This window comes from Scyliorhinus torazame, chromosome 6, assembly GCF_047496885.1.
Source record: "Scyliorhinus torazame isolate Kashiwa2021f chromosome 6, sScyTor2.1, whole genome shotgun sequence".
In the NCBI taxonomy this organism is placed as follows: domain Eukaryota; kingdom Metazoa; phylum Chordata; class Chondrichthyes; order Carcharhiniformes; family Scyliorhinidae; genus Scyliorhinus; species Scyliorhinus torazame.
Genome location: NC_092712.1, coordinates 20,557,733 through 20,574,647, shown reverse-complemented (window position 1 = coordinate 20,574,647; position 16,915 = coordinate 20,557,733). Strand labels below are relative to the sequence as shown.

At 51.0% G+C, this 16,915-nt stretch overlaps 1 protein-coding gene across 1 annotated transcript in view; it reads left to right on the top strand.

Moving 5' to 3' along the window:
* LOC140425674 (uncharacterized) overlaps positions 1–16,915 on the top strand; it is a 456,765-nt gene that overhangs the window by 346,959 nt on the left and 92,891 nt on the right. The window contains exons 36-39 of the mRNA XM_072510172.1: positions 4,917–4,958; positions 5,138–5,179; positions 11,810–11,860; positions 13,371–13,415. Of these exons, the coding sequence (XP_072366273.1) occupies positions 4,917–4,958; positions 5,138–5,179; positions 11,810–11,860; positions 13,371–13,415 (180 nt within the window). The remainder of the gene's footprint in view (positions 1–4,916; positions 4,959–5,137; positions 5,180–11,809; positions 11,861–13,370; positions 13,416–16,915) is intronic.

Genomic DNA, 16,915 nt, shown 5'->3' with positions numbered 1-16,915 from the left:
TATTTGTAAACATTGACCACGTCAAAGGCAGGTAAGTGCAGTGAAATCACGCACTTGAGTGATTGGAATGCTCTCCTTTCAGGAATGGACACGTGGAGCTGCAGGGGATGTTTTACAGCTGTAATTCCAGCTGTAATTCTCCTGCCTGGAATTCTCTCCAGCTTCCAGACGGGGATCTCTTTTCTGGGGGGGAAGGAGGGGAGATCTGTGTCGGGGGCGGTGGGGGGGGGGGGGGGTTCTGTTTGGGGTCCCTTTAGGCAGGAGGGCCTAGTGGGGGGGTCCCCTTATTATGGGAGACCCAGTGAGGCTCTCACTATTTAAATTCTATGTTCTATGTTCTATTACAGGGGTCCCTGTGGGGGGCAGTGGGAGGAGAAGGTCTGGTAGAGGAGGCCTGGGCAGACAGTGCATTGTTGAGGGGGGGCCCAATGATGGGCTAGGATGGCCTCGACCAGTGTCCCATCCACATTGTTTGACCTCAACTACTTTCTGTGGTGGAGAATTCCACAGGCTCACCGCCCTCTGGGTGAAGAAATTTCTCCTCATCTCTGTCCTACATGATCTACCCCGCATTGTACATGGAAGCACACAGAGAAAATAGAAGCAGGAGGAGGACATTTCACAGCTCCAGGGTCCCAGGTTCGATTCCGGCTTGGGTCACTGTCTGTGAGGAGTCTGCACATCCTCCCCGTGTGTGCGTGGGTTTCCTCCGGGTGCTCCGGTTTCCTCCCACAGTCCAAAGATGTACAGGTTAGGTGGATTGGCCGTGATAAATTGCCCTTAGTGTCCAAAATTGCCCTTAGTGTTGGGTGGGGTTACTGGGTTTTGGGGATAGGGTGGAGGTGTTGACCTTGGGTAGGGTGCTCTTTCCAAGAGCCGGCGCAGACTCGATGGGCCGAATGGCCTCCTTCTGCACCGTAAATTCAATGATAATCTATGATTAAGGGCTCGGGCAGTCTGGAGGAACGTTTCGAGGTTTGCGTCATGGTCCTGCTGGTCATGGCCGCAGATGGTGACATTGTCCAAGTACGGGTATGTAGCCCGCAAGCCGTACTGGTCCACCATTTGGTCCATCGCCCTTTGGAAGACGGAGACCCCATTTGTGACGCCGAAGGGGATCCTGCGGAAGTGGAAGAGCCGGCTGGCTTCTTCGAAGGCAGTATAGGGGCGGTCTTTTGGTCGGATGGGGAGCTGGTGGTAGGCGGATTTGAGGTCGACCGTGGAAAATACTCGGTATTGGGAGATCCGATTTACCATTTCCGCGATGCGACGAAGGGGGTACACATCAAGCTGCGTGAAGCGGTTTATGGTCTGGCTATAATCCCCACCATCCATTTCTTATCCCCGGACCGGACTACCACCACTTGTGCTCTCCAAGGGCTGTTGCTAGCCTCGATGACCCCCTCTCCCAGTAAACGCTGGACCTCTGACTTGATAAACGTCATGTCTTGGGCACTGTACCGCCGGCTCCTGGTGGTGACGGGCTTACAGTCAGGAGTGAGGTTCACGGATAGCGAGGGGCATGCGACTTTCAGTGTCGCAAGGCTGCACACCGTGAGGGGGGGCAAGGGTCCGCCGAACTTCAGTGTCAGGCTTCGGTGGCTGCACTGGAAATCCAGTCCGAGCAACGGGGGGGCGCAGAGGTGGGGGAGGATATAAAGTTTGAAACGGGTGTATTTAGCGCCCTGGATGGAGAGATCCGCGATACAGTACCCCTTGATTTGTACCGAATGGGACCCGGATGCGAGGGCTATGGTTTGGGACGCGGGATGGGTGCGCAAGGAGCAGCGCCTTCCTGTTTCTGGATGAATAAAGCTCTCCGTGCTCCCGGAGTCGAAGAGGCATGAAGTGTCGCGCCCGTTGACTTAGACCTTCACCATCGAGTTCTGCAGATGTTTTGGCCAAGTTTGGTCGAGGGTGATCGTTCCCACTCGCGGGTAGTCCGAGTCCTCAGCCGAGTCGGACTCGTAAAATGGCCGCCGCCGTCGGTCGCTCGTTTCGGGTCGAGAAGATGGCCGCCGACAAGATGGCCGCTCCCATGATTCGCACGAGGCTGATGACGCGTCAGAAGGGGTTGTGTCGGGTCGGTGCGCAGCCGCATTGCGAGACCTGCGGGCCTCAGAGCCTGATTTTCGGGCCGACTGTTCTTTGTTTTTCTGGCCCCTGGGCCTGGCCAGGCAGACCCTCGCAAAATGCCCCTTCTTCCCGCAGTCGCTGCAGATCGCGGAGTGGGCTGGACAGCATGGGCGTGGATGCTGGCCCTGCCCGCAGAAGTAGCACGGAGTGCCCCCAGGATGAGCGGGTCACCGCGCGGCGCAGGCCCGTAATGTGGCTAAGTCTGAGGAAGTCCGAGGGGGGTCTCGTAGAGTCCACGGGGTACATACCCAAATTATGTTGGGCCACCTCGGTCCTGGAGGTCTTTTGCCCCGTTTTCGAGTAGCCGCTGCCGGATGTAGGTCGAGCTGATGCCGGACACGAACGCTTCTCTGATGTGCAGGTTCATATGGATTTCCCTGTCACATCCTGATGGTCACAGTCCCTGGCAAGCGCAGTGAGTTTTTCAATGAATTCGTCTAGCGATTCCTCCGAGCGCTGCCGGCAGGTAGAGAGCAGGTGCCTGGCGTGTACCTCGTTGATGGGTTTGACGAATCGCATGCGGAATAACTCGATCGCCTCTTCATAAGTAGTTGCCTTTTCGAGTGTGGCGGAGATTCTGTGACTCACCCGGGCGTGGAGTAGGCGCAGCTTGTGTGGCGCCAGGATGGGGGTCTCTGAGGAGTCCAGATAGGCCTCGAAACATCAGAGCCAGTATTTAAAAATGTATTTTGCCTCCGGTGTCCGTGCTTCCAGGTTGAGCTTCTCTGGTTTTAGGCCTGATGATCCTGGGGGGGGACAAGATGGCGGCACCCATGGGCTGCACGTTGTGGGGGTCGAACAAGATGGCGGCGCCCATAGGCCGCACATGGTGGGGGTCGAACAAGATGGCAGCGCCCACGGGCCGCACGTGGTTCGGGGAGGGGACGATGGCGGCGCCCACTGGCCGTGCGTGGGGGGATCGGAACAATAGCGGTGACTGCGCGGGCCTGGCACACCGCAGCGAAGTGTCCCTTCTTGCCGCAGGCCTTGTAAAGGGCTCTCCAGGCCGGGCAGCGTTGTCGTGGTTGTTTTGGTTGCCCACAGAAGTAACATTTGGGGCCCCGGGGTTGGTTGGCTGCCACCCGGCACAGGCGTGGGGTTGGCTGAGTGGGGTCCCAATGGGGCGGCCGTTGCGAAGTCCATGATGCGTAGGAGGGGTGGGCCGCGCGGCCGGGGGTGTCGGCCTGGATGTTGCGCGAAGCAACCGTCAGCGGGAGCGCCAGCCTTTTGGTTGCCGCGAGGTCGAGCATGGCCCCTTCTAAGAGGTGCTGGCGGATGTAATCCGACTCTATCCCCGTAACAAAAGCGTCTCTTATGAGCAAGTTCGAGTGTTCCGCGGCCGTGACGGCCTGACAGTCACAGTCTCTGACTAGGAGAATTAGAGCACGCCAGAAATCTTGCACTGACTCACCAGGAAGTTGACTACGAGTGGAGAGGAGGTGCGTGGCGTAGAGCGTATTAGTCCGCTGAGCGTAGTTTTCCTTCAGTAGCGCCATGGCGTCTTCGTCGGTCGCCGCGTCCTGGATAAGTGGAAAGACGTTGGAGCTCAGCCACGTGTAGAGGATCTGAATCTTCTGAGCTTCCGGAATTGGGTCTGGTGCAGACCTGATGTAAGCTTCGAAACAGGCTAGCCAATGTTCAAAGTCCTTTTTGGCGTCGCCTGATTGCAGATCCAGCTGCAGGCGATCCGGCTTGATGCGGAGGTCCATCTTCTGAAAACTTTAGTGTAATAAATTGATGCACGATCAATTTCACAAATACGAGAGTTGGATGCAATCGATGCTTTATTACACTGAGATGTATGGCCTCCTACAGCAGCTGACAAAATGGCTGCTGTACGAGGAGCACCCACATTTATAATCCGCCTACTGGGTGGAGCCAGCAGGCAGGGAACTACCCCCTTACCTGTAGGACAGGGCCTTACCACAAAGCACCTAATATATACATCAGTGGTGACTACCACAGACCCCGTATCTAAGGAAGGATGCGCGTCCTTAGAAAAGGTCCAGAGGACATTCACAAGAATGATCCCTGGAATGAAGAGCTTGTCGTATGAGGAACAGTTGAGGACTCTGGGTCTGTACTTAGAACATAGAACAATACAGCGCAGTACAGGCCCTTCGGCCCACGATGTTGCACCGAAACAAAAGCCATCTAACCTACACTATGCCATTATCATCCATATGTTTATCCAATAAACTTTTAAATGCCCTCAATGTTGGCGAGTTTAGAAGGATGAGGGGAGATCTGATTGAAACTTACAGGATACTGTGAGGCCTGGATAGGAAAAACTAGAAGCAGAGGACACCATCTCAGACCAAAAGGACGATCCTCTAAAACAGAGATGAGGAGGAATTTCTTCAGCCAGAGGCTGGTGAATCTGTGGAACTCTTTGCCGCAGAAGTCTGTGGAGGCCAAATCACTGAGTGTCTTTAAGACAGAGATAAATAGGTTCTTGATTAATAAGGGGATCAGTGGTTATGGGGAGAAGGCAGGAGAATGGGGATGAGAAAAATATCAGCCATGATTGAATGGCGGAGCAGACTCGATGGGCCGAGTGGCCTAATTTTGCTCCTATGTCTTCTGGTCTAAGAGGCGGCTAGATATAGCACTTGGGGTGAACGGAATCAAAGGCTATGGGGACAAAGCAGGATTAGGCTATTGAATTGGATGATCAGCCATGATCGTGATGAATGGTGGAGCAGGCTCGAAGGGCCAAAAGGCCTCCTCCTGCTCCGATCTTCTATGTATCAATGATTCTGTTGTCTGTCTATTTTCAGCTGCTCCTCCTCGACGATCAAACGTGTGTCCCCGGGGTGCAGGTGAGTGAGCACAAACAGGCCCTCCAATTTCACCCTGATACCCGCAGGGGGTGTCTGTGAAAATGTGTCGGTGCCAGTGTGACATGTTGGCAAGACTTCCTGGATGAGATTGATCTTGTGCGAGTACACTGATTGGTTCTCATGCTTTAGCCTCGATTCTCTTCTCTGTCTTATTACAGCTGCGCCACCACCATCATCAAACATGTTGTATCTGGGTCCAGGTGAGTGAGCACAAAAGTAGCCTTAAATTTCTCCCAGAGAGCCTGGCCCTCTGAATGTGAAACAAACAATTGGACCACTCCATAGCTGCTTTCACCTCCTTCAGCCGATACTTCATCACGATTCAGTTTTCAAGCTTTAATTTATTAGTTCAACACAAGAAAACGTCCAGAATAATTCCATGCGTGCAGACTCTTTTTGAATAAACAATTATTTCCTCACACTCATAGCTCGACCAGAAATCATTCGCGGCGGGATGGGGAATCCCCCCAGAATCCCTCTCGTGCAGGAGGAGGCCATTCAGGCAGTCCAATAGTGAAGTCATGCGGCCAACCCCTTCCCCCGGTGACGCATATCGGCCCTGAACATTGCCCCCCACCCCCGCCCGCCACATCATGGAGCACAGCAGCCCCCACCCCAGATTACCCCCTGGGTGCACCTCCCTACCCCCAAATACGGGGGTAACCCGAGCTGAACCCCCCCCCCCCCCCCCCCGGTACCCCTGTAATGGGGAGAACCCGCACAGGAACCCTGTGCCGAAAGGGACCCCCCCCCCCGACAGACTCACCCCACACACAGAACCCCCCCCGCCCCAGAAAAGAGACCCTTATCTGGAAGCCTGAAAGCAGTTTAAACAGGGGCAGTGAGAGGTATTACAGCTGGAACACTTATCTTGCAGCTCCACCTGGCCATTCCTCAAAGCAGAGTAGCTGTGACCTGTGTCTGCTTCCCACAGATCCATTAGCTACAAGCCATTCATAGGTTTGTTGTAGTGGTCCTGTGATAGACAGCTTCCGCAAACCATCTGCAGCTTTGATTCATTCATCTCCCTTCACGGTTCAGTGGCCTAGGTGGTGAAACCCCAATATTTGTAAACATTGACCACGTCAAAGGCAGGTAAGTGCAGTGAAATCACGCACTTGAGTGATTGGAATGCTCTCCTTTCAGGAATGGACACGTGGAGCTGCAGGGGATGTTTTACAGCTGTAATTCCAGCTGTAATTCCCCTGCCTGGAATACTCTCCAGCTTCCAGACGGGGATCTCTTTTCTGGGGGGGAAGGAGGGGAGATCTGTGTCGGGGGCGGTGGGGGGGGGGGGGTTCTGTTTGGGGTACCTTTGGGCAGGAGGGCCTAGTGGGGGGGTCCCCTTATTATGGGGGACCCAGTGAGGCTCTCACTATTTAAATTCTATGTTCTATGTTCTATTACAGGGGTCCCTGTGGGGGACAGTGGGAGGAGAAGGTCTGGTAGAGGAGGCCTGGGCAGACAGTGCATTGTTGAGGGGTGGCCCAATGATGGGCTAGGATGGCCTCGACCAGTGTCCCATCCACATTGTTTGACCTCAACTACTTTCTGTGGTGGAGAATTCCACAGGCTCACCGCCCTCTGGGTGAAGAAATTTCTCCTCATCTCTGTCCTACATGATCTACCCCGCATTGTACATGGAAGCACACAGAGAAAATAGAAGCAGGAGGAGGACATTTCACAGCTCCAGGGTCCCAGGTTCGATTCCGGCTTGGGTCACTGTCTGTGAGGAGTCTGCACATCCTCCCCGTGTGTGCGTGGGTTTCCTCCAGGTGCTCCGGTTTCCTCCCACAGTCCAAAGATGTACAGGTTAGGTGGATTGGCCGTGATAAATTGCCCTTAGTGTCCAAAAAAAAAGGTTAGGTCGGGTGACGGGGATAGTGTGGAGGTATGGGCTTGGATAGGGTGCTCTTTCCAAGGGCCAGTGCAGACTCGATGGGCCGAATGGCCTCCATCTGCACTGTAAATTCTATATTTCCATGATTTGGCCCTTGCAGCCTGCTCCGCCATTCATCATGATCATGGCTGGTCACCAAGTTAAATACCCTGATCCCGCCTTCCCTCCATATCCCTTAATCCCTTTCGCCCTAAGAGCTATACTTCACCCCTTCTCAAAATTACACAACAAAGAACAATACAGCACAGGAACTGGCCCTTCGACCCTCCAAGCCTGTACCGGTCATGATACCACCCTGGGCCAAAACCCTCAGCACTTCCTAGTGCTGTATCTCTCTATACCCATCCTCCCCGAACAGGCGCCGGAATGTGGCGACTAGGGGCTTTTCACAGTAACTTCATTGAAGCCTACTTGTGACAATAAGCGATTTTCATTTCATTCATTTCATCTATGTGTTTGTCAAGGTGCCTTTTGAACCGTTAATGTATCTGCTTCCACAGTCTCCCCTGGCAACGCGTTCCAGGCACTCACCACCCTCTGCGTAAAAAACCTGTCTCACACATCTCCTCTAAACTTTTCCCCACGGACTTTAAACCTATGTTCCCCCAGTGACTGGCCCCTCCACCCTGGGAAAGAGTGCCTGCTCTGTATCCATGCTCCTCATAATCTTGTTGACATCAGGTCACCCCTCAACCTCCGTCGTTCTAATGACAACATTCTATTCAGCCTCTCTGCACATAGCTAACACCCTCCAGACCAGGCAACATCCTGGTAAACCTCCTCTTCACGCTCTCCAAAGCCTCCACATCCTTCTGGTAGTGCGGCAACAAGAATTGTGCGCAGTATTCCAAGTGCGACCTTACCAAGGTTCTATACAACTCACAGAATCATAGAATTTACAGTTCAAATGGAGGCCATTCAGCCCATTGGGTCTGCATTGGCCCTTGTAAAGAGAACTCTACTCAAGTCCATGCCTCCACCCTATCCTCTTAACCCCAATTAAAATTTTTGGACACTAAGGGCATTTTAGCATAGCCAATGGCCTAGCTGCCTCTGCCCATTGGGACAATTTCCATCCAGATGCCTCGCTATTTCTTCCTTGATGATAGATTCCAGCATCTTCCCGACTACCGAAGTTAAGCTCACTGGCCTATAATTACCCGCTTTCTGCCTACCTCCTTTTTTAAACAGTGGTGTCACGTTTGCTAATTTCCAATCCTTGCATTGGTCCCCATCCCCCTGTCATTTTAGTTTAAACCATCCACAACCACTCTAGAAAATATCCCCCAAGGACATCAGTTGCAGTCCTGCCCAGGAGTAACCCGTCCAGTTTGTACTGGTCCCACCTCACCCAGGACAGGTCCCAATGCCCCAGGAATGTGTAACCCTCCCTCTTGCCCCATCTCTTCAGCCACGTATTTATCCAATATATCCTGTTATTTCCTACTCTGACTAGCACTGGTAGTAATCCTAATGTCCCACTTTTCAACTTCTTAACCCCTTAACCTCTGCTCACAGAAATTGGCTAGCTGGAAGAAGACAAAGGGTGGTGGTTGATGGGAAATGTTCAGACTGGAGTCCAGTTACTAGTGGTGTACCACAAGGATCTGTTTTGGGGCCACTGCTGTTTGTCATTTTTATAAATGACCTGGAGGAGGGCATAGAAGGATGGGTGAGTAAATTTGCAGATGACACTAAAGTCGGTGGAGTTGTGGACAGTGTGGAAGGATGTTACAAGTTACAGAGGGGCATAGATAAGCTGCAGCGCTGGGCTGAGAGGTGGCAAATGGAGTTTAATGCTGAAAAGTGTGAGGTGATTCATTTTGGAAGGAATAACAGGAAGACAGAGTACTGGGCTAATGGTAAGATTCTTGGCAGTGTGGATGAGCAGAGAGATCTCGGTGTCCATGTACATAGATCCCTGAAAGTTGCCACCCAGGTTGAGAGGGTTGTTAAGAAGGCGTACGGTGTGTTAGCTTTTATTGGTAGAGGGATTGAGTTTCGGAGCCATGAGGTCATGTTGCAGCTGTACAAAACTCTGGTGCGGCCGCATTTGGAGTATTGCGTGCAATTCTGGTCGCCGCATTATAGGAAGGATGTGGAAGCATTGGAAAGGGTGCAGAGGAGATTTACCAGAATGTTGCCTGGTATGGAGGGAAGACCTTGTGAGGGAAGGCTGAGGGACTTGAGGCTGTTTTCGTTAGAGAGAAGAAGGTTAAGAGGTGACTTAATTGAGGTATACAAGATGATCAGAGGATTGGATAGGGTGGACAGTGAGAGCCTTTTTCCTCGGATGGTGATGTCTAGCACGAGGGGACATAGCTTTAAATTGAGGGGAGATAGACATAGGACAGATGTCAGAGGTAGGTTCTTTACTCAGAGAGTAGTAAGGGCGTGGAACGCCCTGTCTGCAACAGTAGTGGACTCGACAATACTAAGGGCATTCAAATGGTCATTGGATAGACATATGGACGATAAGGGAATAGTGTAGATGGGCTTTAGAGTGGTTTCACAGGTCAGCGCAACATCAAGGGCCGAAGGGCCTGTACTGCGCTGTGATGTTCTATGTTCTATGCTTTCTGGACCTCATCTCTTTTTCCTACCTATGTCATTGGTACCGATGTGTACCACAACCACTGGCTGTTCGTCCTCCCCCTCCAGAATGTCCTGTACCCGCTCCGAGACATCCTTGACCCTAGCATCAGGGAGGCAATATACCATCCTGGAATCTCATTTGCTGCAACAGAAATGCCTGTCTAATCCCCTTACAATTGAATCCCCGATAACTATTGCATTTCCATACTTTTTACTCCTCCCCTCTGCAGCAGAACCAACCATGGTGCAACAAATTTGGCTGCTGCTGCTTTCCCCTAAGAGGCCATTGCCCGTCAAAGCAGATATGCTGCTTTGGATACTGTTGACGGGAATGGCCTCAGGCGTTTCCTGCACTGCCTGTGTCATCCTCTTGCTCTGCCTGTGGTCACCCATTCCCTGTCTCTCTGAGGAGCCTGAGGTGTGACCACCTCTCTATATGTGCTAAACACGATACGCTCCACCTTGTGGATGCTGCAGTGTCCCCAGGCACCACTCCAGCTCTGAAACCCAGGCTTCAAGGAGCTGCAGCTGGAGACATTTCCTGCACACATGCTGGTCTGAGGGATTGGAAATGGCCCCAGCTTCCCACATGGAGCAAGAGGAGCAAACCAAGGCTTTGAGCTCTCCTGCCATGACATATCCCTTTAAATTAAACTGTTGGAAGATGCTTAATATAAGATAATATCAATTACTCTTGGGGCCTTCTGCCCTGGTCCTGTTACAACAGAATACAGCCCTTACAAACTATAAACCACACAAGATCTTACAAACTATAAGTAATGGAAGTAGTAATTACTTACCCGAACTTGGCCACTACTTACCTGTCTGAAGATTTAAAACTTTAGAATGCAAAGAGAAAAAGCACCACCTTCCCCCTCTGCACCAAATTGCCAATACCCACACTCTCTCTGGCTGTGTCTCACTCTGGATGTGTCTCACTCTGGCTGTGTCTCACTCTGGCTGTGTCTCACTCTGGCTGTGTCTCACTCTGGCTGTGTCTCACTCTGGCTGTGTCTCACTCTGGCTGTGTCTCACTCTGGCTGTGTCTCACTCTGGCTGTGTCTCACTCTGGCTGTGTCTCACTCTGGCTGTGTCTCACTCTGGCTGTGTCTCACTCTGGCTGTGTCTCACTCTGTCTGTGTCTCTCTCTGGCTGTGTCTCACTCTGGCTGTGTCTCACTCTGGCTGTGTCTCACTCTGGCTGTGTCTCACTCTGGCTGTGTCTCACTCTGGCTGTGTCTCACTCTGGCTGTGTCTCACTCTGGCTGTGTCTCACTCTGGCTGTGTCTCACTCTGGCTGTGTCTCACTCTGGCTGTGTCTCACTCTGGCTGTGTCTCACTCTGTCTGTGTCTCTCTCTGGCTGTGTCTCTCTCTGGCTGTGTCTCTCTCTGGCTGTGTCTCACTCTGGATGTGTCTCACTCTGGATGTGTCTCACTCTGGATGTGTCTCACTCTGGATGTGTCTCACTCTGGATGTGTCTCACTCTGGCTGTGTCCCACTCTGGCTGTGTCCCACTCTGGCTGTGTCCCACTCTGGCTGTGTCCCACTCTGGCTGTGTCCCACTCTGGCTGTGTCCCACTCTGGCTGTGTCCCACTCTGGCTGTGTCCCACTCTGGCTGTGTCCCACTCTGGCTGTGTCCCACTCTGGCTGTGTCCCACTCTGGCTGTGTCCCACTCTGGCTGTGTCCCACTCTGGCTGTGTCCCACTCTGGCTGTGTCCCACTCTGGCTGTGTCTCACTCTGGCTGTGTCTCACTCTGGCTGTGTCTCACTCTGGCTGTGTCTCACTCTGGCTGTGTCTCACTCTGGCTGTGTCTCACTCTGGCTGTGTCTCACTCTGGCTGTGTCTCACTCTGGCTGTGTCTCACTCTGGCTGTGTCTCACTCTGGCTGTGTCTCACTCTGGCTGTGTCTCACTCTGGCTGTGTCTCACTCTGGCTGTGTCTCTCACTCTGGCTGTGTCTCACTCTGTCTGTGTCTCACTCTGGATGTGTTCCCTCCCACTGCTCATGTGTAAAATTCCACCTGTCCACAAGCAGTGTGCTCCTTGAAGGAAAACTTCCATCGGCTCACACAATTAGCGAAGTCAGCATCTGTGCCGACAGCAAAGAACAATCATTTCATGCAGATCTACAAACTCTCGACTTACTGTCCGCCAATCCTCAATCAATTTCTTGATTTTAGATTAAGAGTGGTCCACAGATTCAGGACCATCCGCCTCCCCCTGTAACCCCCCATAAAAGTCGGCCCCTCCCCCCCTCCTCCATGTTGCACGTTGATATAACTTTGATTAATTTTCATTCTTTCAACTGAATTCTGCTCTCTATCTAATTGCAGCAGCACCTCCGCCAGGCGTGAGACGTCAATCGCGCAAGAGACAGGCTTGCGGTAAGTCAATCCAATCCCACACTGATTGTTAGATCCTGTGAAAGTGTATCTGTACCAGGATTTCATGTTGAGGCACTTCAGGGATCACGTTTGTCTTGTGTACAAATGATCAAGTGGCAATGCTTGTTTTACACCTCGACATGCCCGGGATTTCCTGGTCCCACCACGGCGGATGCAGTGAGCCAGCCTACAGCCCATTGACGTCAGAGGAACCGGAAGATCCCGCAAGTGGATGGGCCTGGCAAATGGTGGGTAAGTCCGGGGATTAACACCACGGTTGCAATACCTGCGCACACATAGTTCTTAGCTCCGTGGCCCCATCAGAGTTTTTAAATAGTCCTGCCCAAATAATTGGCCACGTCATTCCACAACCCCATCCCCCACCCTCCCTCACGCTGGGGTTGTGCCAATTTGCACCTTTAAAATGGGGTCACAGTAGGAAAAGTTTGGGAAGCTCTGCGTTAACCTCTCCAGCTCTGGAACACACCGTTAAGCAATTCATTTGGACACCTCCTGGTGTCGACGCCACTCATAGGCCACAAAATCCGATCTGTGCCAAATCTTCCCCTTTGATGCTGAATTCATTTTTTGACCATTATTTCACAGAATTATTGAATAGCATAGAAGAGGAGGTCACCATTCTGCCCCTCAACTCTCTGCTAGGGCTAACCAATCTTTTCCAATCTTCTGCCCTTCCCGCTTGACCCTGCAATCTTTTCCTTTCCAAATGTTTACCCAGTTCCCTTTGGGAAATTGGCGTTGAATCTTTTTCGACCAATCTTGAGGCACTCTATTATGTGACTCATAGCATGGAATGGATTTCCCCACATGCCCAATTGTTCTTTAATTTGTATTCTCTGGTCACTTACCTTGCTGCCACTATAAATCGTGTTTTTGCCCCTATTTGTTCTATAGTCCTTCATAATTTCTACTACCGCGATCAAAATCTCCACTTAACCTGGTACCTTCCCAGGAGAACAACCCAAGTTTCTCCAGTCACTCTATTTCTTTATGCCTGTTACCTTTTTAATAAATCCTGACTGTAGCCTTTCAAAGGATTTGAAATCCTTCCTAATGTGCGACCCCCAGAATTGGAGCAGGTTTCCATTCGGATCTGAAACAGTGGCCGGAATTCTCCACACTCCTGCCCGTGGATTTTCCGGCTGTGTGGGATGGCTTCAATGGGTAATCCCATCGGCAAGCGGTGTGGAGAGAGAATCCTACCGCCAGCGAATGGGGCGCCGCTGAGAGACATGCGGCTGGGGGTCCAGGCTCTCCAGTCCAGTATTCCACAACTCTCCTTGTTCGGTACTCAGTCCCCGGTTTGGAAAGTCAATAATTCCATCTTTTTAACAACCTTCCCGACTTATCCCCACACCTTTGTTGATTTGTGCACATGTCCCCCAGGTCTCTTTATTCCCACATCCTCTTTAAGTTTGTACGTCTATGTTTCCATCTGCTGGTGTATTTTCTCCTCACCAAAATTACAATTCTCTGTGTTAAATTTCAGAGATTTCAGAGAAAAAATCTTCATGTCGTCAGAAACCGGGTGGAGGTGAGTCAACACCAACTTGGCTTCAGTCCTTCATGGGGCTTTATGTAAATTCATTGATTCCAGAGTGTCATGTTGGGGGTTTGTTAGGATGACATTTGTCATAGCAGCATAAAATCAGCCAGTACAGAAAAGGTCCTTCAGCCTATCACATCCACGCCGGGCAAAAACAACCAGTTAACCATTCTAATTCCATTTTCCATGGCCTTGTAGGCCCTGGCATCGCAAGTGCACATCTAAATACTTCTGAAATGTTCTGAGGGTCTCTGCCTCCCCCACCCTTCCAGGCAGCGAGTTCCAAACTCCCACCCCTTCTTCGAAAAAGTTTCCCCTCACATCCCCTCTGAATCTCCTGCACCTCACCTTAAATCTCTGCCCCCTGGTCATTGACCCATCCAGAAAGGAAAATGTTTGTTTCTGTCTATTCTATCCATGACCCTCATAGTTTTATACATCTCAATCATGTCCCCCCGTTAGCCTCCTCTGCTTCACGGAAAACAACCCCAATCTAGCCAATCTCTCTTAATAATTAGCACTCACCAGTCTGGCAACATCCTGGTAAATCTCCTCTGCACCCTTTCCAGGGCTATCACATCCCTCCTATAATGCGGATTCCAGAACTGCACACAATACTCTGGCTGTGGCCTAACCAATGCTTTATACAGTCCCAGCATAACCTCCCTGCTCTTAAACTCTATGCCTCAGCTAATAAAGGCAAGTACACCATATACCTTCTTAACCACTTTATCCACCTGTTTTTTTAACCTCTGACCCTCGAGGTTTCCCAGGGTCCTGTCGTTTATCATTGTCTTGAAAAGATAATGAAAAAACCTCCGACACTAATCTGCCTTTTTACACTTTTACCTCATGGTGTTTTAACCTCTCGGTCAGGAATGCTGAGGCCAACTTAGAAACCCTTGGGGCAGCACGGTAACGTAGTGGCTAGCACAGTTGCTGCACAGCTCCAGGGTCCCAGGTTCGATTCCCGGCTTGGGTCACTGTCTGTGCGGACTCTGCACGCTCTCCCCCGTGTCTGTGTGGGTTTCCTCCGGGCGCTCCGGTTTCCTCCCACAAGTCCCGAAAGATGTGCCGGTAGGTGGATTGGCCGTGATAAATTGCCCTTAGTGTCCACAAAAGGTAAAAGTGGGGGTGACTGGGTTACAGGGGATAGGGTAGAGACGTGGGCGTGAGTAGGGTGCTCTTTGTAAGGGCTGGTACAGACTTGATGGGGCGAATGGCCTCCTTTTGCGATGTAAATTCTATGATTACATGATTCTATGATGTTATCAAGTAATCAAACACAGTCGAGGAATTAACTTTGGATCTCCCTGCCCTGTATGGCTCAGTATCACAGTTAGTCCAACACAAGAGTCACTAAATTTAATATTGCAGAAGTTCAAAATCATTCTATTCCAGAAAGCCAGTTGGTGAAGGATAAAACTGGAGTCAATTTTTATACATTTTTATATTTATTTACAGAGATCTACGTTACAAGTATACATCTCCTAATCCAGCAATCACAATTTCAATCAGTGTCTATCTAAAAGTGCTCAAATGTTAACACCCATCTTCATACAGATCATATACAATTAGCAGATTCATTTTTATCCCTGTAAATAGAAAAGTAGAGTTAATATTTGCAACCAATACACCTTAAATCAAAAGGCCCATATTCTGTACAAAGCATCGCATTACAAAAGATTCCTCCTCCAGAACGCTGAACAGTTTCCTACTATGTAAATAACAATCACACAATTGGTGCCTTGCAACAAACTGTTTGATTTTAGAAATTTGCTTCTCCCTAGCATTTGTTTCAAACCAGCAAGGTCAATCTCTGAACTTTTCTCTCTCAACTTTATGCAAAATGAATGGTTATTAACAAGACATCTAATGGGCCTACAGTCTTCATTTGCCCCTTGTGTTGAACCTCACTTAAAATAGTTGGCAAATAGACTCCATACCCACTGCCTCCAGAAGAGCTAGTGTTTCAGCAGCTAAAGTACTTTTAGCAATTTTTCTTATTGCTAAATAAGAATCTTTGGCTCTGGCTCCCCGGGCAGCACGGTAGCACAGTGGTTAGCACTGTGGCTTCACAGCGCCAGGGTCCCAGGTTCGATTCCCCGCTGGATCACTGTCTGAGCCGAGTCTGCACGTTCTCCCCGTGTCTGCGTGGGTTTCCTCCGGGTGCTCCGGTTTCCTCCCACAGTCCAAAGACGTGCAGGTTAGGTGGATTGGCCATGTTAAATTGCCCTCAGTGACCAAAAAGGTTAGGAGGGGTTATTGGGTTATGGGGATAGGGCGAAAGTGAGGGCTTAAGTGGGTCGGTGCAGATTCGATGGGCCGAATGGCCTCCTTCTGCACTGTGTGTTCTATGTTCTATGTTATATTCTTAGCTTCTCAAACTAAAAGACAAGCGTCAAAATGTAATTTCCCCCCTCCTCCCCAGGAGTGGACTGAGAGCTGGGATGATCACCCCTTGTGCCTGAGGGAGAGAACAGTCATCTTCCCCTCTCCCCAGTTAAGTCAAGGTGGAGAAGGTTGAGGTTGCTTTTCCTGCCTGGGGGCCAAATGAAGAACTTAAGTAGCAAAACATCTCAGGCACGATCTACCGGCTGCATTGTGCTCGAACGGGTCCCCGGATGCCAGGGTGCCTGGCTGTCAGGGTGGCGTGTAGGGCAGGTATGATGGGTGGGGTGTTGCAGGCCGGGTATGAATGACCCTCCGCATTGTTGGATGGGGTGAAGGGTGGAAGTCCTGGAAAGGGGGTAAGGGAAGACCTGAAAGGTGGGGGGAGATCAGTGACCCCAGAGGGGGATGCCATCACGTTGGGAGGGGAGGGGTAGTGCCCTTGTGTGTGTGTGTGGGGGAGCCTAATTCCCGTGGGTCCGGGGTGTAGGGGATCCACAAGACCACTGAGGGATTAGGGCACCCTTTTAAAATAGTGGCCCAGTCTCTGAGGAGCCGCACTGACCAGCAGGTTCAACTCCCCAATGATGAAAATAATTTTAAGCGTGGGCTAACCCGGCACGAAACTCCCCACGGCCCAGAAAAGTGTAAGTGTGGTTAGGTAGCGGTGGGGTTAGATAGCGGTGGGGTTAGATAGCGGTGGGGTTAGATAGCGGTGTGGTTAGGTAGCGGTCTGGTTAGATAGCGGTGTGGTTAGATAGCGGTGGGGTTAGATAGTGGTGGGGTTAGATAGCGGTGGGATTAGAGAGCGGTGGGGTTAGATAACGGTGGTGACGAATGTGATATAAAATAGTTACTTTAGAGATATTAGTTACTGTCATGTAAGATAGGCCAGTCTCATTCTGGTGAGTTCACAGACAAAGGATTTCAGACCGCATTGCAAAGCAAGGAGGAGGTGTGTCCACCAAAGGAGGAGAAAAGGATGCTGGGTAATAAGGGGGCCAGAGGAAGGGATGAGAAGTGAGCCAATCAGAATGTATGACCAGGTCAGGAGGGGTATAGGATGACCTATGGGAATCGTGTATGTGAAACTTGAT